This window comes from Lissotriton vulgaris, chromosome 1_1, assembly GCF_964263255.1.
Source record: "Lissotriton vulgaris chromosome 1_1, aLisVul1.2, whole genome shotgun sequence".
Taxonomy (NCBI): domain Eukaryota; kingdom Metazoa; phylum Chordata; class Amphibia; order Caudata; family Salamandridae; genus Lissotriton; species Lissotriton vulgaris.
The window spans coordinates 211,566,736-211,591,608 of NC_141685.1; the positions used below are offsets into that span (position 1 = coordinate 211,566,736).

Genomic DNA, 24,873 nt, shown 5'->3' on the forward strand with positions numbered 1-24,873 from the left:
ATTCTTTAGGAAGCCCATCATAGTCCCAATACAGTAGTAATTTTCAAGCATCTGTAGATGTATAAAGGCATAGTGCTTTGTCTAGATACTTTATCACAGGGACATTGACATAATTCTCTTGACCAGTCATTTACAATTGGGTATGAGGTTAGATGATGGAAAGTCCCAAACCTAAATCTGGTCAGAAGATATCTGTCGTAACCGCCCTGAACACACTGCAAATAGGGTTGAATGTGAACAGTCATGATGGTCAATTTGTGGCTAATCACCATGGGTTTATTGAACTCAGATGCTAATCTGTTTTCTTCTAAGTGAGACATAACCCTTTTTTTGAAATCTTTACGTTTTATAAGATTCATACAATCGGGCTTGGTGTAATACTGTGGGTAACCAATATCCTGCATAAATGTTCCCACATATTTCAGCCATAAAATTTGACAAACCTTATCTAATTCCATAGCTGTGCCTTAATCAAATCGGAAATGTATGTAACCTCCAATTCTGAATGGCAATTAAAAACAGGGCAGCTATTTGGAACACTTAAAAAGGATCTCAGGAATGTGTTTTCAATGCGCTGGATTATGTTACAGTATTGGAAACCCCAGATTTCTACCCCGTAGATTGCTATACTCACACACCTTGCTCAATATATTTTTTATATATTTTCTGGTGGGCTTTTCCCCAATTTTTTAGAAAAGTTAAAAAGTGTTGCGATGGACTTCATAAAGAGTAGAGACCTAGCCTTTACTGCTGGTGCCCAGGAGCCAGATCTATCAAAGAGCACTCCTAGATAACTAAATGCGGGGGTAGTCTACACCTTGTTTCCCCCAGCCTGGAAGCGTCTGGTTTTATTTCTACTAAAACCGCATGACATCAAAAACATTTTTTGGGCATTTAATTTTAGGCCAAGACTGTCCATAAAACTTGTGTAAAAAGAAAGGGCCCTTTGTAATCCTATTTGGTGCAGGATATGAGGACTGCGTCGTCCGAGCATAGGAGAGAAGCGATAGGGCGGCAATTTACTGATGGAGGGTCCCTAGTATTTGACACCAACTCCTGTTCTAAAGCATTGGTATATAAAGAGAACAGGAGTGGTGCCAGTACGCAACCCTGCCTTACGCCTCGTTCAACTTTAAATGAGGCAGTACACGCGCCCCCAATGCCATAACTGACCTTTGTGGTAGCTCCTATGTACAATTGTCTTAAAAACTGAATTAGAATGGGGTCAACTTTCAGTTTGTTTAAAATCCCCCATAATTTCTCATGAACGACGCAATCAAAGGCCGCTGAAAGGTCCACGAAGGCCAAATAAAAATGTTCTCCTTTTGCTCTAACATATTTATGAATTAAAATACTTAAATTCAAAATCTGCTCATTTGTACCTAAGCTGGCTCTAAAACCATATTGGACGTCACTTAAAATATTATTTTCTTCGGTCCATCCCTGTAGGTTTTCTAGGACAATCCTGCCCGACACCTTCATCAAAGAATCCAACAAGGATATCAGGCAGTAAGAAGCAGGGTTCTCACGGTCACCCTTTTTAAAAATAGGTACTATAATAGATTCGGACCATGTAGAAATAAAACCTCTTTCGCAGCACGCTTGTTGAACTCTTGTTAAAATGGGACCCCATACCTCCAAATTAGATTTATATAAATCAATTGGTATCCCGTCGGGACCAGCGGCTTTGCCGCTCTTACTTGCTTTAACTGCCATAGTAACATCTTTAAGTGAAAAATCAAGTTTAATAGGTAAGAAGGGCTGTTGTGTAGTCTCTATTTCAAATCTCTCAGTGGCATCCTCATTTAGCTTCTGTCTTGCGTAAACTTTAGAATTTTTTTTTATCCAGACCTGTTCTTCTATTGCCAGCTCAATATTAGGTTCATCTCTTTTGTTGGCAAGGAAAGGTGCATTTACTGTTGCCAAAAATGTCATGCTATCTTTAGTCTCAGCTGCCTCAATAAGGTCTTTTCAGGCATTTTCCTTCAGCTCCGATAGCCTATTTTTTCGGGCTTCCTGGTACAGTTTTCTGCACTCCCTTATCACGGACTTGTCTCTTGCCTCGCTGTGTAATGCCTTCTTCAACCTACCATAACTTCTAGTGCAGTTTTTATCAAACCATCCTTTTTTTGTGTTATGGGTGCCCTTGAAGTCTTTAAATAAAATAGTTCTAACCACCTCAATTCTCAATTCTCTACACAATTGGTAGTCAATGCTGATTGCCATGGCTTTCATAACATGGCCAAATCTGAGCAGCCCAGTGACCAGTCTAACAGCCATGCTTTGAAGGAAATGTAATCTGGCCAAGGTATCAACTGGAAGACCAAGATAGCAGCGTTAGCATAGTCGAGTTCTCAACTTCTGAGGAATGACAGGAAGGCTGTTTCTCAAGAGTGATGGTTGGAAGAGGCAGGCGACTACTGGGATGACTAAAATTTACAGGAGAAGATCCTTGTCAGACCTGATGTCAAGGGTCTCAACCATGCCAACGGTTTAGGGGGAAAACTCAACTATCGGGTCATAATCTGGAATTTCACAAACAGGCAGGACTGCTATTATCTGCATCTAGTTTTAACATATTGATTAACATCCAAGATTTAATGGCTGGTAGACAGGATTGAATTGTATACTGGATCTCTTCAGGAGGGCTGCAAAGTCTGAAAATAAGTTGAGAATCATCAGCGTAGGACATAAAGTCCAGGCTGAAAGGTCGAATGATGTCAATCAAACACCTCATGTAGGCGTTGATTAAGATCAGAACCAGGAATGATCTCTGAGTGACTCCGCACTGTAGTTGAGAAAGTTTAGACGAAAAGGCGGTGAGAGCCATGGATTGGGTGAGCCCTTGTAGGAAAGATGAGAACCAGGGGAGGGCACAGCCATCTAGTTCAACAGCAGTGAACTGATCGAGTAGTAAAGAATGATTGCCCGTGTTAAATGTGGCAGAGAGGGGCAGCAAAATATGTCCTGTGGGATGTCCAGCATCCAGGCTACTACAAAGGTGAGTCCTGTATCAATTCCATGCACAGTAAAAAGCCCACCTGAATTGTATCCAGAGATTTATGGTCATCTAAAAAATTGAAGAGCCATTGAGCCAGACATTTCCCCTCTAGTATAGCAACGATGGGGAGCAAAGCGATTGTTCTGTAGTTGTTCTCTATTCTAGGGTCCAAAGTAGGCCTCGTTATGAAGAAGGAAGCAGTCTCTCAATGACAACTCTTGAGAAGCAGCTGACGGTGGTTCATGCGGTACAAAAGGGGTTGGTAATGGACGGAGCATCTGAAACAATCAAACACTCACACCCAGTCAAAAGATCTGGGTTTAATCCATCACCGTTCTTTAGCCCACTCTGCCACCCCAGTTCAGACATGGCTATATGCAAATCAGTCTGACCCTGTGCCTCATGGGAACAGTCCAGCCCGAACTGCCAAGCCATGCCTTCGCTGGACCGGAAACAAGCTTCCGAGGACCGGTTTCTGGCATTTCAGCCGTCTTCAGCCAGGCTTGCTTGAATCCAGTGGCAAAGTGAGCAAGGGACTCACGTCTGAGCATACCCTGCCACACTTATGGTTGCCAAAGCGGTACAAAAGGGGGTGGTAATGAACGGAGCATCTGAACCAATCAAACACTCACACCGAGTCAAAAGATCTGGGTTTAATCCATCACCGTTCTTTAGCCCACTCTGCCACCCCAGTTCGGACATGGCTGTATGCAAATCAGTCTGACCCTGTGCCTCATGGGAACAGTCCAGCCCGAACTGCCAAGCCATGCCTTCCCTGGACCGGAAACAAGCTTCCGAGGACCAGTTTCTGGCATTCCAGCCGTCTTCAGCCCGGCTTGCTTGAATCCAGTGGCAAAGTGAGCAAGGGACTCACGTCTGAGCATACCCTGCCAACTTATGGCGAACAAAGCGGTACAAAAGGGGGTGGTGATGGACGGAGCATCTGAACCAATCAAACACTCACACCCAGTCAACAGATCTGGGTTTAATCCATCACCGGTCTTTAGCCCACTCTGCCACCCCAGTTCAGACATGGCCATATGCAAATCAGTCTGACCCTGTGCCTCATCATGGGAACAGTCCAGCCCAAACTGCCAAGCCATGCCTTCCCTGGACCGGAAACAAGCTTCCGAGGACCGGTTTCTGGCATTTCAGCCGTCTTCAGCCCGGCTTGCTTGAATCCAGTGGCAAAGTGAGCAAGGGACTCACGTCTGAGCATACCCTGCCACACTTATGGCAGCCAAAAGCGGTACAAAAGGGGGTTGTAATGGACAGAGCATCTGAACCAATCAAACACTCACACCCAGTCAAAAGATCTGGATTCATGAACACGAAATGATAGATTCACCAAGATTTTAATGTGTCATACTCATGTATTACTCCTGCTGAATTTAGGCTTAAGCTTCAGGAGTCATTCAGACATACTCACTCAAAACCTTTGCGAATCCAGGAGCAGATTCACTTACACGTCATGCAGTGCAGGAAGGGAACATGCCGCACTGTACTGCATGACAGTGAGACAGAAGAAATGTGTGCTATTTACTAAGATATGACTCATTTCTGCTCTCTTCCTGTGCTGGTGCACTATGTGCTGCCTCGCTCCAATGCAGGAATTCTTTCACCATGGTGAGCAGGATTGTTTTAGTGAAAGAAGGGATACTTTCCTACACTAAAACAATCCTTACAGACATTTTCCTCTTTGTGTGTGTGCTGCAGAATGCCAGAACTGGAAACTTATTAAAATGAAAATATTGGAATTGAAGTATTCATAACCAATGTCATTATAGCTGTTGTTGTCTGTCAACAACACATTTGTTCGTGCTTTGTCGAAGGATCAGGACACCCTTGCTGGTGACATTGCACTCTATGAATACGCATAACAATGATCATAACTATTTATAATTTTCTTTTCAATTTATTCTATTACAAAAAGAATACACATTTTCTCCAATACTATACATTATTACATCATTAAAATAATTCCATTGAAAGTTTGCTTTTAAAAATTAGCAAAATGAGTATGTACAATCCTTGTTTCAAGGTATACATAAATTGATTATTGTGTCTCTCGGTCATGAATTCAGAATTGTAGCTGTTGCTTTTTGTCAGAAAAACAAATCTTGTGGAAATCTTGTGAAATGATAATAAATGTTTCATAATTGTAAGGGATGTAATGATAACAATACATTGATTGGATAGCAAGGCATTGGACAACATTGGTATTGTGATTAAGGTCCTTTTGTACTGCATTTGTTGCACCAGTATATAGTGCTCTGTAACGTAACAATGATAATGTTTTTTTAACGTATTACTAATATGGTTGCAGGAACAGCAGCCCACTCAGATGGCTCTGTCCATTCTAGGAGGGTCGCTGATTTTAGAAGATGCATGCCTTGAGGGACAGCTCTGGTTCAATCTCTGGCATGTCACTTTGCTTCTCTATGATTATTCTGTGTAGAAAGTCTCTTACCAGACCTCACTGCCCTCCTACCTCTCTCTGCCCCCTCAGGGCGGTGCACAACCAGGATCACGAGCTGCTGCGCGCCTGGTACCTTGCCGGCGCTGACCTCGACCAGGGAGACTACTCCAACCGGACAGCCATGCACATCGCTGTGTGCCAGAACTATCCGAAGACCGTGGATGTGCTTCTGCGCTACGGAGCCACCCCGCTGGTGAGGAGGATCTGGGGTGGTGCAGGGGGTCAGGGTGTGCAAGAGGTGGCGAGGCAAAGGGAGCAGGATTGTGAAGTGAAAAGGGGGTGAACTATCTGAAGTATGATGAGATGGCATTAAGTCACCTCTATTGTGTGGAAAACAAATAGAGATGGTTGTCTGAGAGGATGGGGAGGTGGTGTGAAGGCTGGAGTGTGGGACAGACTATAGTGTGGGCTGAAGAGGTCATCATAGTTTGACTGTACACAAATTAGCACTGTTGCCTTACCAGTCTTTAGACAGGTGAGTACCCCATTGGAGACCAGCCATCGTTCATGTAGAAAATTGGCAGCAGCTAGCGTTTTCATTAGTCGAGCCAAGGCTTATTTTATTTCTATTTATTTATTTATTTGATAGTTTTATAGAGCGCGAACCAGACCCGTGAGGGTATCAGAGTGCTTTACAGTATTAAGGGTTGTGTACAAAGCGATGAGAAGGGAGGGATCAATTGGGTAAAATAGGGGATACATAATGCAAGAAAACACGCAGTCTATGGCAATTTCTGGAAATGATCAGCTCCATATAAATGTTTAATCTAAACTATACAACCTTCTCAGACGGAATGTTTATAGAACAACGCTATATCAATCGCCCTTACTTTCTTTGGGAATTTGCTTATCAGTCGCAATGTTTGTTCGTAAAGATGGTGGCGATAGGTTGGAAGAGACCACGGATGACTGTTCTCTATGAACACTACGTGGGATGGCAGACCACCCATCAGGGTCTAAATGGACACGTATTGAGGGCAAATCTGAGAAAAATGACATGTTCTTCCATTGGTGGTAACTCTTCGGGCCATATTACAGAAAGTTCCATAGGCTAATGCACCGGCTTTCTGTGGCTCTCGAAAGCGGCCTCTTCTCTTAAATTGAACATGCATGGATGATTCTACAGGTTCATATCATCATTAGCATGGCATGTTGCCCCATGCTAATGTGGGAAAAACATAGGGTCCGATTCGGAAAGAAGAAGTTAGACCAAAAGTTTAACTTTACTACTTTTCGGTGTTCAGAAAGGTAAACTGAGACCAGAAGTCGAACTTTACTGCTTTTTGTTATTCACAAAGGTAAACTTAGACCAGACCTCTAACTTTACTGTTTTTCGGTATTCAGAAAGGTAAACTTAGACCAGAAGTTTAACTTTACAGCTTTTCGATATTCACGAAGGAAAGCTACTACAAATAAAGTTGGAGTTTTGGTCTAAGTTTACTGTTGTGACTACCGAAAAGTAGTAAAGTTAGGGTTTTGGTCTAAGTTTACCTTTCTCAATACTGAAAAGTAGAAAGTTAGACTTTTGACGGGGGCTGTGACTCACTGCACCCACCTGCAGGCGGATCTCTACCCCTGTTCAAAAGCAGGCCAGTGCCACCCGCACCTTGGAAGAGAGACGGCTGCTTCAAACAGCTTCTCCAGCATTCACTTATGCGCTGACCGCAGGACAGATGCGAGTTCGCAACTTCCCTGGGGGCAGCAAAATATCTCTAGTCACACACAAAGGCGCACAGCGGTGCAGATAAGGGCTGGCACCTTATATATAACATGGTGGCTGGCCAGTTCTTTTGAGAGTATAGGAACTCCTCATACCAGATTCTTGGGGCAAAGAAGATTTGACATCACTGACTTAGTGGGTGGGCTCTGACGTGCTTTAGTGAGCCAACCTTCACTAACAGCTCTCTAAGGCTGTCTTCAGGAATACTCAATGCTGCTGCCTCAACTAGAGGGGAATGGTCTTAGTATGTGCTCAGAAACTAGAAGAGGTCCATTATCTTCAGCCGTGGTAACATGAAAGCAAACATACATGCATTATAAAAAACAACTGACAGTCCAATTGAGAACGAAAATATGTCTGTGCCTAATATCCACAGAGATGACCTAATAAAGTCAATATGTTTTCCAATGATATAAACATTTAGCCGACTACTCATGTTTGCAAGGTTGGGTCCTATGTTTTTTTTTTTTTTTTGAAAACCTTTATTAAAAAAAAAAGGAGATACATGCGCAGGCCCACAACCATCATGGCCGGCCGCAAAGACAATTAATAGGAACAGGAAAAACTTAGGCCAATCAGCAATCAGGATATTTCAAGGTACACCAGACGTGGCTGCGAGGCTCGCAACACAGGATATGAGGTTTTCATTTTTAAATTTTAGAAGAAGAGTAGGGGCTGCAACAACCAGGACATCACACCTTACATGAGAAATACATAAAAGAGACGAGGGGGACGTACCCCATTTACAGTCGGAGATAGGCTATGATACAGCAACTATGTAATCTAGGCAGCCACGGCGGTAAGACTGGACAATAAGCAGTATTACAGAAAGCAACATTTCTAAGTATCACCCCAGGGAGCCCACCCCCCAAGAACGAGAAACAGAGGCTTGTTGAGATGCCAGAAAAGAAAAAAGGTGCGAGACCTAGAGACAGCCAACCCTACTAAAGAGGAAAGAACCCTCCCAAAGCCGGAAAAGAGCGATAGGGACCATAGAACAAAACAAACTAAAATAACAAACCCCCCCCGCACCCGCCATCCTGCACCCCTGTAATGGCTACGGCCTAACCCACTAACAGCGTGCCTGTCGCCCCGGAACTGCCCCACAGAAGGGAAAAAGTACAAGAAGTGGAGGAGGAGAGAAACAGACACACTCCCGGACACCCGGTACCCCCCGCCGGCAGTGACCTCCCCGAGGCATAATCATCGTCAATCAACACGAACATTCGGCATTATCCCGGGGAGGACAGTCACCAATAAGAAACCCCCCCACCCCACCCCAGGCCCGGTAAGATACTCGGTGCAATCCCGGCAAAAGTGAACTGAGCAATCCCAGGAAAGTAAAAGTCAACCCTACTAGTGTTACGGAGAGATCTATCGCCAAAGTCCCAACAAATGCGATCAGAAGGAGCGTCTCAGGTGGTACAAAGCAGTGGCAAGGAGCAAGAACAACTCAAAGTCGGAATCAGCCCTGACCAGTGCGAATCCGTTCCGGAGCACGCGCCAACCAAGCCACAGACCAGAGGCAGACAAAGCGTCCATGGCAGTCCGAGGCACTGAAGATAAAACAAAGTCCGGAACCAAAATGGCGGCCTCCGTTATACAGATGGGCCGGGACGAAGAAAAATGTCAGTCCCATTCGACGGGACCCTGAGACCCGGCATTGACGATCAGAACCTCCAGCGACGATACTCCATCAGATAGGAAACGTGAAGGGAAGACCAGGCACTGTAGCGGGTAAAGGAGAAGTGAGCCCGACTCCCAAAGGAGCGAAGTCGGGCTGCCGCTCGGGCACCTCAAGATGGTGGGTCAAATCACTCGACTGGACCACAAACTGCTGTTCAGTAGTTGCAGCGTCAGTGACCGGTCGCGAGCAGACATCATCCAGCTTTGCCACCAGGGAGACATATGTGACGGTGAATTGTGAGCGGAGCGCCCCAATCGCTGCCATTACGGAACTCAATGAATGTGCGCTATCCATCCCCCCCATCTCGGGGCCCAAAGGACGGAGGGGGACACAGTCTCCAGCCCACACCGCCGGGCTCCGGGCACACATTTAGCGATCTCAACAACGGGGGCGCCCCGATCTGGCACGCTCAACACAATCACCGGCCGTGGGTGCAGCCCGTCAGCCCCCGGACCGGGAAACGAGGGTCAGGCGCACAACCCGCAGCCACGGTGCAGGAGGATCGCAGCACGTCACGATGTCTCTACTCCGGCACCATCCATCAACGAGGTCACCAGTCGAAAGTGGAAAGAATTATTCAAATCCGTAAGACCGGCCACAATCTCGGTCCCACAGCCGATGTTGATCAGTTCCCGCTCGGACAGTTCAGAAATCGAGGTCCCGGCGGCAGCCCAGGAGTAGGCCAAAAATGGGACATGACATAACTCCGTCGCTGATTAAGGTAGGAAGTCCGGGATGGCACAGTTGGCATCAGGTAACCTTCATACATCCAGGCATAGGGCGTGGGTAGAGGATGAACAACAGGATAGACGAGCCGCCGGTGGAGGTCGGCGGAGCCGGGAGCTTATGCGGCCATCTTAGTTCGTGGCGTAGCTCCTCCCCCTGGGTCCTATGTTTTGAGGCTATAACAGCTGCCCAGGAATGGTATCACAGGAAGTCTGAGGAAACCATCTTTGGAACATATGAGATGTGTTGGTGTGGGAGTTTGTAAGTCCCCACTGAAGACCCATGGGCATTGCCATAGTGTTGAAACGTCTTCTCGCACTTGGTGGCTTCAATGGGCAACCTGGATCCAGGGCCCCAACCGTGATTAATTTGCTCAAATTATTGTAATCCACAACTGTGTGGACAAGCAGTGCATCTTACAAGATCCTTGGACTTCATCCAATGACTCCTGGCAAATACAGTTGTTGTATTTACAGTGTGTTCAATACCAAAGGAGTGGCCCTTTTCCCGACAGCTTGTGCTGTGACCTGCAGTGGCGAAAACGTACTATGCAGCTGCTCAGGCTATAAAAATGTCTATCTGCAATGATCTCTTTAAGGTGGAAAAAACTAAGCATGTACAGCTGGAGGTAAGAACATTGCTCCCCAAACTTGCCTATTGCTAGATGTTGAGCTCTGGTATTCATCTGGGGCTAGAAGAATCAGTGATCCTGAAGGTCAAGTCAGCTTGAAGAGCACCCTGGCTTTAAGAGTGACCCAGAGTCGGGCACTGGAGACATATAAAACTGTAAACACTGGCCCATACTTTTTAATACCAAGATCCAGAGAACCGCGGATTGCTGGGCAACTAGCAAATCATGTCCAAGATTGTCTCAGATGCTGCTGTGTTCTCTGAATCACAGTCATTAATTTGTTATAGTGCAGTAAAATGTCCTTGAAAATTTCATATTGTAGGCTCTGAGACTTCTTGGCAGAATTGGACCCCTGGAAAAAGAGAACAACTTCACGTGCCAGGACATCTATTCAATTCAATTTTCAATTCAGTTAATATTTATTCAGTTTTTGTTCATAAAACCATAAAGGTTACACAGATGCAAATACATAAATCAATGATATATTAAAACATAATTTAAAACTTTGTCCTGTTCCACATGCTTAATATGCTAAACTAATAAACATGCCTAGATCGACAAAATTTACTCATCCATACATGTCCAAGATTACACAGAAGTTTTTAAAAGCCCTACTATAAAAAAGATGCAGTACTCTTTCAGCAGTTGAAGATACATAAGGGCAGGTCAAGGCAGTCTAAAATTCATTCTTTTTAAAATGGGAACCAAAAAATGCATACGGCGGTTCCATACAAATTTCTTAAAAACATGAAGTGCAGCAAGTCCTACGGAGACTGTCAGTCGAGGGGAACATCACTTACAACGCATTTTTTACAACGCACTACCATTACATCGCAACCATTACAACGCATACCATTACAACGCATTGCGCTGGGGGGCGCTCTAGGATAGGGAATATATTTAATTTACTATCCAACACCTTCCCTGCTATCCACGGGGACTGGAGTTGGAATAGTAAATTAAATAATTCACTATCCAGCGCCTAAAAGCATTATGCGTTGTAATGGACTGCGTGGTAAAAACCGCGTTGTAAAGGCATGCGATGTAAAAGCATGCGTTGTAGTGACACCAATCCGTCAGTCGAAGCCGCAGGGAGCTAGCACTTGACCTCTACTATAACCCTTAGATCTGGCTAGCAAAAAGTAGAAAAGATTCATCCGAAACCTGGTTAATAAAAACTTCTCATGTGTTGACAGAGACTCCATAAGATAAGGATCCGTCATCAGAGTTGTTTTAAGCATCTAATGATGTACAAACACTAGCTTTCAGCACCTCCTCTGCTTCCCTGTCCACTTTCCTCGAGGTCAGGAAGGCTATCTTAGTTAATTCCACGTCCTTCTTGACAATAACATCAAGCTTAAAAAATAGTTTGCCTGCCCTATCCCTTCAAAACTACTTTTATTATACCTAAGCCAGGGAATACGGGATGAATTGTTGAGGGACATGCACTCTCTTAAAATCAGATGGTTTAAAGTTAACTCTTTATTCAGCCAGCACTTTAACCAGAAAGCAGGGGTCGCAGAGCAAGAGCATCACTTGGATAGGGGATCCCCAGTTCCTCGTGGACCGCTAGGTTAGAGGTTCCACGCGGAACACATATAAACATTTCAAAAAATCATTCTCCACTACCTGGAGGGAATCTGTGGCAGTATATCCCCAAATTTCACTGCCGTAGGTAGCTATTGCCAAGCTTTTGGCTTGATAAACCTGCAACATAGCTCCTGTAGGTTTCTTCTCTATTTTAGAGGCAAAGTACAAATTGCTGTGTGTTGGACGTGGCCCTTTTTGCAGGGTCATCCCTGAACTTTTTGCCTCCCTCCTTTATTTTTTCTGACCTGTTGTTGGCTATTTTATGACTTCGGGCACTTTACCACTGCTGATCAGTGCTAAAGTGCATATGCTCTCCCTAATGTAAATTAAAGTATGTATTAATTGGTGATTCCATGATTGACCATTTGGTTTACTTGTCAGACCCTAGTACAGTGCACTGAGTGTGCCCAGGGCGTGTAAATCCAAATGCTGCTACTGGGCTTGCAGCACTGGTTGTGTCACCGACAGAAGCGGCCTTATAAAATGTGTCTAAGGTCTGCCATTGCAGAGCCTATGTGCAGTCTGGAACTGTCATGCTGACTGGGCAAGTGCACCCACTTGCCAGTCCCTAAACCTTCCCTTGACTTCATATTAGTCACCCCTATGGTAGGCCCATGGGCAGGGTGCATTGTAAGTATAAGGTAGGACAAGCCCTGATGTGTGTGGCATGTCCTAATAGTCAATTACAGCATTTTCGTTTTTCACTATTGCAAGGCTACCTGTTCTCCATAGGCCAGAATGGGCTGTTAGAATTGTTATACTTTATAATCCTAACAGGTTCAGAGAACATGGTAGAAATTCGAGTTTAGTATGCCTGGACTCAGAATAATAAAATACATCTTTTAGTGAAGTTTATTTTAATATTCTGTGTTTGCAAATAACACTTTTAGAAAGTAGGTATTTGCTTGCCTAACTATTTAAGCCTGCCTCTGCGAGGTTGTGCATTCCTTTTCTGCAGTTTGAGTGACAGGGCTGGGGGATTTCAGGAGACAGAATGTGTCAGCCCAGTGGTGAATAGAGAGATCTGCATCTAGATGGGAAGGAGGAGTTGCACCTGGGACCTGAATAGGACTGTGCCATCCCCCCACAGTGCTGGCTCCACCCCCTGTTGTGTGTCTGATGTCTCTGCCTTGCACACTGAAAGAAGAGAAGGAAGACTGTCAACAAAGAGCTCCAGGGCTGTACTTGCCTTCCACAATGCTGGCTCCACCTCCTGTGGGGCGTCTGATGTTCCTACCCTGCACTGTGAAAGGAAAGGAGAAGTCTGGTCAACAGAGTGCTTTAGAACTGGTTGGGACTGGGCACATGCCCCTCTCCCCTCAGAGAACAAAGGATTTTGGAGTATAAATATTGGGACCCTGATTCCAAGAAATGAAATCCCTTCTGCACTTAGAAGACAAAACCTCTGCTGAGGAGAAGGAACCTTAGGAAACTGAGGAGAGACTATTCCCAAGCCGGAGTGCTGCTGGATTGGCCTGCACTGGTTGCCTGGCTGCCAAAGAGAGGAGAAAGAACTTGGTGGACTTTAGTTTCAACTTGTGCAAAAGATCTCTAAGGGCTTGGAACAGAGCTTGCCCCCTGACCGAAGTCCCAGGACCAGTGGACTTCACCAGCCTTTGTGAATTGCTGCTGGAAGCAAGTGGCTACAGAGGCAGGGAGTTGTGACCGACTCTCACGACCGGACCAGTGTCCTGTAGGCACCGCATCAAGCAACGTCCGCCTCAAACAACGCAAGCTCTGCGCAAACTGACTCCGTCCTGCCACCGTCACAGAGCCGTAGCCTGCACCGCGACTGGTAGACACCGCAACCTGCAACGCCTCGCTTCACTGAATCCAACTGGTCTGACCGACGAGGTCACTGCTGCTGACTTCGAGTCCCTTGACCGCACCGGAGTTGGGCACCGCCTCGCACGCTTCGCAACGCACCGCCCGACTCGCACCGCTGTCCGGACTGAACAACGCCAGCTCCCGAACTCCGGTTCGTTCTCCACACCGCAAGTTGCAAGCACTGCATCGAAGCACCGTCTTGCCCTGCAGCGCAAGCCTTGGATCCACCGACTCTGTCAACGGCCTGCTCCCTGCACCGCATCAAGGGACAACGCGTTCTACAATGCTTCCTTTTAAGAAGAACTCTTGAAAGCTAATAGTACTGTGGATTCTTTTGGTCGTTAATTGGTCTTGTGGTAACTCAATATAAAATATACTTATTTTTGATATAAAACCTTGTGTGGTGCCCATTTGTAGTGTTGTCATTGAGTTACTGTATGTGGTCACAAATGCTTAACTTACAACGCCTCTGAAATAAGTCTTGACTGCTCGTGTCACGCTACCTAGAGGGTAAGCAGGGGTTATTTTAGGAGTGTAATCCCGCTTACTCTGACTAGAGGAGAGGGTCCCTATTTGTCACAAGTACCTACCTGTGCCAACTAGAGACCCCCAAGTCTAACACTGTGTTTACCTGAGCCAATTCCTCTTTTTTCCTAACAATTAGAGGACCCCATTTAAGTTGGTCATCAAAAAGAACCCCTAAATAGGAAAATATGTTCGTGTGGGGTATCTTAGCTGGGCCAACACTAAAGTGAAAACTCTTTTTCGATTGTCGCCCCACTTTCATGACTTAGGACTTGGAGTTGTTAATTGCCAAGTCCCAATCAGTCATGAATCTGGAAAATGTGGTTAAAAGGGATTGCAAACCTAATTCAGCCCTGGATATGAGGACGGCATTGTCCGCATATAGCAGGACGGGGATGCCACGTCGCCCTACACATGGGTAGTCAACTCCACTTGCTCTTAATGTGCTATCCAGTTCATTTATATAAACATTTAATTAAAAAGGTGCCAGAATGCATCCTTGCCGGACTCCCCTGTTAATCTCAAATTCCTTAGTGACCTGCAAATCCTGTGTGAACCTAATGTTGCTTTATGCAGGTCCTCAAGAAAATTAAGGATACTGTTCTCCACCCCCATTGCGCTCATGGACTGCCACAGTTTGGCCCTATTGACACAGTAAAACGCAGATGACAGGTCCATGAAGGCGAGATGGATAGTTCCGGGCCGAGCAACATTATTTTTGCTCAGTATCATAGATAAGTTAAGACACTGGGTCGGAATCCATACTGGACATCCAACATAATCTCATGCTCCTCTGCCCATGTTGATAGTCTCTGTAAAAGAATGCGTCCTACTACTTTAACCACTGAATCAATGAGGGAGATCGGTCTATAACAGTGGGTACTGCTTCTGTTGCCCTTCTTGAAGACAGGGACTATAGTGGAAGAGGCCCAAGACTGGGGGCAACCATTCTTTGCCACTGCATGAAATACGGCCACCAGTATTGGGGCCCAGAATGGGGGGGTCCGACTTAAGTAAGTCTGGAGGGATCCCATCTGGGCCCGGTGCTTTTATAATAGTTAACCCTATAATACCTTCCATGACCTCACCCTTTTCAAAAGATATTACAGGGTCCTTTGTATCCCGACTTTCTTGGCAATTAAGCTCCAGGGGGCAGTCAAACATGGATTTGAAGTGAAGCACCCATTCCTCTTCTGTGATGTGTGAATCTAAGCCCCCACCCCCCCTTCCTGGTCAAAAGGGGGCCTTTTCACAGCATTCCAGAACCTCGAGCTATTCCTGAGAGTGCCTGAGTCAATCAGCTCCCTCCAAGCCTCTGCCTTCAGAGCACCCTTACGTTTGGCCAAAGCTGACTTATATTCCTTTTGACAAGCACATACCTCAGATTTAGTTCTTGGTTTGGCTGACAAAGCTTCCCTCAACCTCTTTGCTGCTTTGGAGCAATGGGAATCATACCATCTGGGGCCATGTGAGGCATTTCCGCTCACCGGAACACTTAGAATTTCACCCACTTTACACGCTATTGTTTCATATGCACCAAGACTTTCATTAGGGGGGAACCCACAGTGGTGCATAATGATAACTCGAGGGCATAAGATACTTTTACTTTGTTATAAAATTTATCTGGGGACACCTAGGACCATTTTAATCTGTGCTTGCCGTCTGTCGGTCTCAGAGCACCCCTGGTTGAAACATCGCCAATCTTTACTGTTAGTGGGCCCGTCATATGAACTGTTAATGGATTATGGTCACTACATTCACTCTCCACAATGTTAAAACCATAAAAAGATGACTGAAAAGAAAAAGAGATTAGGATAAAATCAATAAATGACCCCCTACTGTGCCCTTTAGAAGTTGGCACAGGAAACTTAGTTTGGGGGCAGTTAAAGACATCAGAGCCATCATATCCAGTTGATTTAACATATTGTTCAACAGTTCCCCATGGGCATGATGTTCAAAGTGAAAACCCCTCATGCGGGGACAACCCGACTCAGAAATACAGAATTTGTTGGATTACCACAGGGGTGTATATTAAAATCCCCAGAAACCAAAAGATTATGCATGATGGGACCAGAAAATTGTCTTATGTTTGCTCCCAACGTAGTAATGTTACAGGGCTCATATGGACAAGCCACCGAATTGTAAAAATTAATGATTCCCCACCTTGTGTCCCCCCTTTTGGCTGACAATGCCAGAATTCGAGAGTTTGTAGTTGGCATCACCTGGTTCTGACAATCGAGAGCCACAGAAATGTATACGACTAGACCACCCTTTGGTCATCCACTCACCGACGGAGTGGCCGGGACAAAAAAAGCCTTATAATCCTCCAGAAATTGATCACAATCCACTGTCAATGTTTCTTGGGAGCTAATTACCGAGAATTGCTTCACATATTGCAACCACAGTGGATCTTGTAGCTTGTTAGCCAGTCCTGCAATATTCCAGAATAAGAAATGATTAGGTCTCTCATCTGGGGGCCTCACAGCTACCTCCGCTGGGGACCGGTCAAGAGCAACAGGCTCCAGCTCGGGGTGTGAAGACCCTTAGTCGATCGCAGTCCTCCAAGCCAGTTAGAGCAGCAAATCAATTGTTTAGCACCAGTGAGGGATCAGCGCCAAACTGCCCATCTAATTCAGGAGATGAGTAGACCATAGGAATTGGCTGTTGCCTAGGTCCTAATCTATTTGGTCACCCACCTCGGGAAAATACGATGGGGATATTGACAGAAATATCCCTATAAGGGACTGGGTTGCAGAAATAACCCAGAGGTAAAGCCCTAATAAAAGATCCCAATAAGGGGGTGAGACCAGTATCTCTAGATAAAATGCTGCCCGCAGTATGGGGGTAATCAAAAATTACAATAACACAATCACCAGAGCCCATTTTGCGTGAGCTCCCAATCCAACTGACCCTGCGTTCCATAAGGATGTTTTTAGCCACACAGGCACCCAGAGTGGTATTGTGTGTGAACCAGTGAGTTAGTTTATTTATCAGATGGAGGGAACATTCCCCAAAACTACTACATATGGGGTGGATTTGGGAGGGAGGTCAATAACGGGGAGTCTCGTTAGCTGTAAGTCCCCTCTTTCTGGCCTTCTCGCCCTATGAGGCACAGAGGACCCCGCTCTTATAGGGGGCGGACGTGAGAGGGCTGGAATGTCTGCACTGCTGGGCATGATGTTGCTGCAACTGCTCTTATCTGACACCTCACTATTTGTTGCAGACCTCACAGATGAGCCTACCCCAGCTCCTATACCCCCGATAGCTGTATGGTCTCTGCTAGTATTCGTGCCAGCTGTCGGTATGGCTGTGAGTTTGCAACTCACCAACCCCCCTAGTTTCAATAATCCAGCTTCTACTGAACTTATTTTTTGGAAGACGGGATCCAATAAGATGGTCATCAAAGTTTCGAGCCTGCCCCAAAAATTCCCCTCCTGGGTACTATCAGTGAAGTGCCCTATCGTTGTCTGATTCCTAGAGGTGGGGGACCCTCTTTAGGGACAGTGGGGACAGCTAGTGTTTTCCTTCCAGGTGGGCCCTAAGCAGGTTTATTGATTTTGGTAATGCCTGGCTCTTCCTTTTTGTAGACGGGGATTTGTTAGTACTGGTCGCCTTCAGTTTTGCTTTCTGCCCTCTAGTTGTAGCTTTAGATTTAACAGGGCTTTAGATTGAACTAGGTTCTTGCTCAAAGGATGAGCAGAAAACAGGGATGGGGCAACATGTGGGTACTGACTCAACCAGGATGGAGATACATCCTGGTTAGATACCACCTTAGAATCAGAGACTGCGGGGGTTAAAGCGAGTCTGCCTTGCGAAGTGCTGATTCTGCCCTCAATATGAAGGCGCTAAAGTTTCAGCCACACTTTTCCCAAAATTTGGCTTCCGCTTATTCATATTGACTGGCTCTGTTCGCACTGAGTTATTTTCCCAGATCCCTAGTAAGGTGCTAAGCCGTTTTTAAGACAAAGTGCAATGTGCAATAGACGATGTGGAACATGCAATACAGTACTAAAACGCGAACCAGTAAAGTGCCATATGTTAGAACTCAACAAGACCTTATATTTACGTAAAAAATGCCTATATATTGTTTAGCAGTAATAATAATGAAAAACATTAAGACAGTATAATGACACTAAAGTGCAATGTGCAGAACAGGGCCCTGGTTCAAAGGCCAGAGTCTAAGTCCATGTGATCAATTGGGCTGAGTTCAATGTAGGGGGTTTATTGACACCTAGTCCATGAAAGCATAGTACATAGGGGTTATGCTGATGACAGTGGGACTCCAATATTGCCAGCAAGCTGAGATGATGGTATCAACAATATGAACTGTACCTGCAAGCACACTCCAAATGCCAAAAAAGAACCCACGACCTTGGGTGTAAGGGGGGTGGCCCTACCCTGCCTCTTTCTGGCAATGAGGGGCAAGGACGGGCCCTCCATTGGCCAGGGCTTCACCTAAGCGCTGCCCCCAGGCGTCCCGCATTGCAGGGGGCGCTTGGGGTTTTTGTGGCGCCTCCGGGTGCAAGTGCAGCATCAAGGAGGCGTCGCTGGCTGCAGGGGGCTGCTGGGGATTGTAGTTTTGCCTGGCCGTTCCCCTCACAGCGCGTGGAGAGGAGCCGTTCCCTTCACGGCAAAAAATTCTAAGCCCATGGTGGAAGTACCACAAAGGTGCTACCTCCTTCGAACCTTGCCTTGTGCACTTTAAATTGAATATGTTGTTTTCTTTGGGAGCTTAGCAGCCCACCCACTTTGTGCATTCATTGCCCACAGATCATCATTGGACCAGAGAAGTCATACTATGCGGAGGCAGGCATCCTTCCCCATACCAGGTTTTTTATAACCCTCCAATGAAGCACTTTATATGACAATATATTTAGTAGGGTAATATCTCGTTTTTAATATAGAACTTAATTACGAAGTTTTGCAATTTATTTGTACTGTTTATTATGTCTAACTATTACCCACATTAATGGTCCTTAATGCATTTAGGGGCATATTTATGTAGGTTTTGAATTTCTCTTTCACCACGCAAAGGGGCAGAAGGGCAGCGCAAATCCTAAATTGGATTTATCAAGCCATGCAAGATCTCCTTGTGCGGCCCTGCATGGCTTGATAAATCTAGAGTAACCCGACACAGCGCAAATCACTGTTTGCATTACTTTGCCTCAGGAAGGCTTCACATGGGTGGAACATGTGTGTTCCCAGGCACCCACCCATGGATTTTGGCACATTCACAAATTTACCATTTCTGGTAAACCTGGGGATGCATCAAAATGCTACGCCTCCCCGGGTGAGCCGTAACGAGGACCAACATCTTTAATCCCTCCTCGGTTTTTCCTCTTTCTATGTGTGCTGACAGAGGGAACAGCCTCAGAGGATTGCTTTTGTGCAGGAAGGTGGAAGGGAAGGAGTGGGCTCCTGAGTGGTAGACAGGGAGGGCCTGGGCATGTGTGGGGAAGGCACGGAGGGGCTGGATGCATGAGGGGAAGAGAGACTGAAAGCCTGGTCTCCATCCATCCACTGACCTACTCTGCACTAATGTCCCACTTGCCTGTCTCAGGTCTTTGTTCACTTAATGCCCTGTCCTTACTCCAAACCTTTCCAGACTTGCACTGTGACCTTGTACTCATACTCATTACCATTCTTTGTTTTCTCATTAACTGCCTCCTTCCACTCCCTTCTTTCAATGCCTCTCCCTCTTTCTTCCTTCATTCGTTCTTTCCTTACTTCCTTTCCTCATTCATTGTTTCCTTCCTTCCCTACCTCCCTATCTCATTTATTTCTCCTCCCTTTCTGCTTCCATCCCTCCCGAACTATCAGCCTGATTCATGAAGTGAAATTGCGCCCGCAATCGCTGCGAAAACGCAAATGCGGGCGCAATTTCCGTAATCGGCATTCAACAACAAAATAGCGAATTCGCAAACACATATTTGCGAATTCGCTAATATAATCGCAGAATCCCTGCCGCTGAGCATTAGCGAATCAGAAATAGCGACACACCACGGAATCTGCGAAAATAATAGCGAATTCGCAAAAGAAAATCGCTATCGGCATTCAAGAAAAATCGCAATTAGCGAAAAACCCAAAAATCGCTATTTGCACGGCGCAAAATAAGGACAACTCAAAGCAGGTGGTAACCATGAAAGCCATTGAAATTTTTTTTCAAAAAACCGTTGTCCTATCACCAACAGGGCCAGGCCTGACCAATCACACATAAGGACATTCAGCAGCAGCATTAGGCGTTCCACAATGCCTGGGATGTACATGGTGGTGAGGCGGCGAAGGCTACAGCGAGCAGCACGGAGGAGACGCATGAGGCAGGCAAGGATTTACCGGCAGCGGGTCACCTTGCTGGGCCAAACCAGAGAACAGATTTATGCAAAATACAGGCTGAATGGGGAAATGATCACCTGGCTGATACAAGAACTGGACCCCATCATGCAGCACCCAACAAGGCGAAACAATTCTGTGCCCACACATGTGCAGGTATTGTGCAGCCTGCACCTCCTGGCCTCTGGCAGTTTCCAGGGCATAGTAGCCGCTGCTGGGGGGATATCCCAGCCCACCATGTCACGCTGCCTCCACACTTTTGTTGACGCCATGCTCAGCCAGCTCCACCGGCACATCACATTTCCCACGAGCCAACAGGAATTGGACCTCACAAAACTACAATTTTATAATGTTGCCCATTTTCCCCATGTCCTCGGCTGCATAGACTGTACCCACGTCGCCATCTGCCCACCAGCTGGCACGGAGTATATGTACCGCAACAGGAAGTCCTACCACTCCCTCAACATACAGATGGTCTGCAATGCCAAGACCATCATCACTGACATTGTGGCCCAGTACCCAGGGAGTACCCATGACTCCTTCATCTTCAGGCACAGCGGACTCCACACACGACTGATCAGGGGAGAGTATGGGGAAGGACACCTACTTGGTAAGTACACTTTTTCAACAATGTCACATTGCTATGAAGTAACTGCGCTGCACAGGCAATCAACATCTGCTCCTCTCATTCAGGTGACAGTGGCTACGCCCTACGGGAATACCTCCTGACCCCTTACCTCAACCCTGCCACACCTCAGCAACGGCGCTACAATGTTGCGCACATCCGGACAAGGAACTGTATTGAAAGGACATTTGGCCTGCTCAAGAGCAGGTTCCGTATACTGCACAAGACAGGTGGGGCCATGTATTACAGTCCTGCAGCGTGCTGCCGCATTGTGGCTGTCTGTGCAATGCTTCATAACATTGCAACCAAGCGCCGGATACCAGTTGACATCTCAGGCAGTGAATCTGAGGGGGACGACCGGCCACCAGCACATGCGCACCATGCACGCGGGGAGAACCCAGCTGAAGGCCACAGACGTCGCAACCACATCACAGCTAACAATTTCTAGCCCACCCCCTTCCCCCACCCCACATATCACAATTGCATGCAAAATGTAATGATTACACAAGGCGAATGTGTGCAGCAAAATAAATGTATTTGTTTGAATCACAAGATAAAAGGGTCATGGTAACAACTATTTTCAAAATCCAGTATTCCTGCATACTGCATGTAAAGGTTCATGGCAGGCTTAGCTTCAGCCTGCGCCTGTGTCCCTGACACAATGTCATTGGCGCCTCCGGCGCACATTTCCCAGGTGCCTGTGAGGCTCTTCCTCATCCTGGGCAGCTGTACCAGGCGTAGCCCTGGTGCTGCGCCTAGGTGGGGGGGCCTGCGTGGCAGAGTTGCTGCTCACGCTGGAGGCAGCCTCACTCGCATCATCTCCCCCTACGATAGCCGGTACCACAGGTGTAAGCAGTGGGATCACGGCGGTGGTCAAGTGCTCCAGCACCCGGGTAATTTCCTCGCAGCACTGGACCAGTTGGTGCTGCTGGGTCAGAGAGCGCCGCGACAGCTGGGTGGTGGCATTTGCTGCCACATAATTTGAGCGACTATAGCTCGACAGCCGGCTCAACAGCTCGTGGTGGCGCCTGCTTGCAACACTGCGATGCTTCACCAGCGCTGCAGTATTGCTCTCCATTGCCGCCGTCATGCGCTCCATGGCCGCCGTCATGCGGTCCACCCGCTCGCCGACTCCCGCCACATTGCGTCCGATCTTATGCAGCTGGAGCTGGATGGCTCCTTGCTGCTGCGACTGGCGCTGGTGTAAACGGAGCATTCGCCGCTCCACGCTCATGCAGGCATGGAGATGCCCATTGCCCCTCCTGCTGTTCGGCCGCTGTGTAGCGGATGTGGCTGGCCCAGATCGTGTTGGACGAGCTGCAGGTGCTGCAGCAGCTGGTGTTGCAGGTGCGGCAGGCACTGGAGGCACATTGGTGGGGTGCCTGGCTCTGGCAGCCGGTGGGCCTGCAGATGTTGCAGCAGGTAAGGTGGGGTGCCTGGCCTTGGCAGCCCGTGGGCCTGCAGATGTTGCAGCAGGTAAGGTGGGGGGCCTGGCTGCTGGTGTTGGCTTAGCGGCAGGGGCTGGTGGCTGGGTAGCGGGTAGGGATTCCTCCTCCTGGGCCTCCTCATCGATCACCAGCATCTGGCTGTCACTGCTATCATCCGCACCTGTGAGGGTAAGTGGATACTCATTAGGTGCATGTGACTGTCAGACGTGCAGATGTTACATGCATGCTGGGTGACATTCCCTGGATGGCTGTGGATTTGCGCACTTAGGAACCTTTCTGGCCGCATTGTGGTACTACTACATTGTGGACATACTACGTCTCCCACAATGCCTCAGGGCATTTCCTGATGCACAACATAGGCATGATTAAGGGCCAATGAGTGAGCCTATTTGGTCAGGGACGGTCATAGGGGACAGGGTCGCAGTCGCATGCCACTTACCTTGGGTGTCCTGGGTGGGGCGGGAGGAGTCCAGAGTGGTCACGCCAACACACGCCTCCCTCTCCAAGGTGTCCTCTACCTGGTCCTCCAGGGGGAAGTTGGGTGGGACAGTCGGTCCACCACCTCCAGTGCCTGATGACTCACCAAGGCGCGCCGCCACCTTCTCCTTGGCACGGCCTCGGAGGTCGTACCAGCGCTTTTTCAGCTCCTCCAACGACCTGTCCGCAACGCCCACAGCGTTGACGCTGGAGGCAATCCCCACCCAGATCCTCCGCTTCTCCTGTTCTGGGACCCTCCTGGAGTTGGCACCAAAGAGCTGGTCGTGTTTGGCCACCACCCCTTCTATAAGGTTCTCCAGCTCCTGCTCGGAGAACTTTAGTTTGCGCTTGCGGCCAGCGCTGTTGCTGGGGCCAGGCAGAGGTTCGTCGGACATGGCGGTCGCTATTTCGGCCGGGTCGGGAGTCGCTAACGGAGGTTTAGCGGCAGCTTTCCGTCGTGTACACTCGAATGATAGCGTCACTGTGGTGTTTGGGGGTGGGATTTGGCTGCTTCCTGGTTGTGCTGTCATCACGGTGCTCGGATTGCGTCTTCCCGTTTTCCAGATCCCGCGAGATTGCGAGTCGCAATCCCGATCGCACGGGATTGCGAGTCGCAATCCTGTGCGATCGGGATTGCGAGTCGCAATCCCGATCGCTGGTGGCCGGAAATAGCGATTTTTCTGCGTTTTCTGTAGGTCGCTAACGGCTTTAGCGCCCGCGTGCGAGTCGCTATTTTTTCCCCGAAAAGTACATGAATGCCGTTTTGCGTTTCCTCAATAGCGAATCGCTATTATTCGCTATTAGGGACACGCAAAACGGCATGTACATGAATCAGGCTGTAAATCCTGTCATTACTTGTCTCTTTCCAGCCTTTTTTCCTTCCGTCCTCTGCTTCTAATTATTCTTCCCACCCTTCCATCTCTTTCCTTCTTTTGACTCTATTTGCTCCTTTCCTCCTTGTCTTCGTCCTCTGCCCTAATTTTCATTTCTTCTTTCCTCTCTACTCTAAGAGGTGTGGCGCCACGGCCAGGGCGACTTACTCTGAAATCTGGGGATAATGGTTTGATCCCCGGTGCTGGCAGCAGATTAGCCCAGCAGCATGTGACTCTGGGCAATAGCTTGCTTAATCTTCCCGACGGCCACCAGCGCCTAGAGACCCTTACGGGTGTTTGTTCTCGCTTAACAAATGTGGATTATTATTATTATTACTTGTTACCTCCTACTCTGTCTCCCTTACTCCCTTAATCCCCTGGTGCTGCAGTCCTTTCCCTGTCTCCATGTGTTAATCCCTCCCTTCTCCCTTCCTTTCCTTTCTCACCTGTTCTTCTCTCTTCTCCTTTCCTCTCCTCTGTCCTTGTTTCTAGTTCTGATTCATGTTTCCTTGCTGAATGTCTCCCTCAATGTGTCCTCTGCAGATGGAAGATGACTGGGGGGCTACAGCCGTGGACGAGGCGCGAAAATTGAGCACAACCACCATCTACAATATGTTCCATCCACACTTCACTGAGGAGGTCACCAGCAACGAGGAGTACCTGAGGCGCAGGGCCGAGGAGATGCCGGGAGATGACCAGTACGGGGAGAATATTTCCTACTATTAAGCAGGATTAAGGATTTGCTCTTTGAGAATATTTCCTATTATTGAGCAATATTTAGAGATATTAAATATTTACTATATTTATATTGAGATTTGTCTGTTACTTCAAACTAAAGCAGAGAAACTTGTGTTCTGTGTGACCCTCACCATGTCACTTCAGGGGTGAGTTAGAGGTCATGACCCTCAATCAGGGATTTGTAATCAATCAGGCAT

The 24,873-nt window shown here is 47.2% G+C and overlaps 1 protein-coding gene across 1 annotated transcript in view; it reads left to right on the forward strand.

Moving 5' to 3' along the window:
• LOC147740901 (L-asparaginase-like) overlaps positions 1-24,664 on the forward strand; it is a 145,787-nt gene extending 121,123 nt beyond the window's left edge. The window contains exons 5-6 of the mRNA XM_086925042.1: positions 5,511-5,673; positions 24,482-24,664. Of these exons, the coding sequence (XP_086781168.1) occupies positions 5,511-5,673; positions 24,482-24,664 (346 nt within the window). The remainder of the gene's footprint in view (positions 1-5,510; positions 5,674-24,481) is intronic.
• Positions 24,665-24,873: the final 209 nt, after the last annotated feature.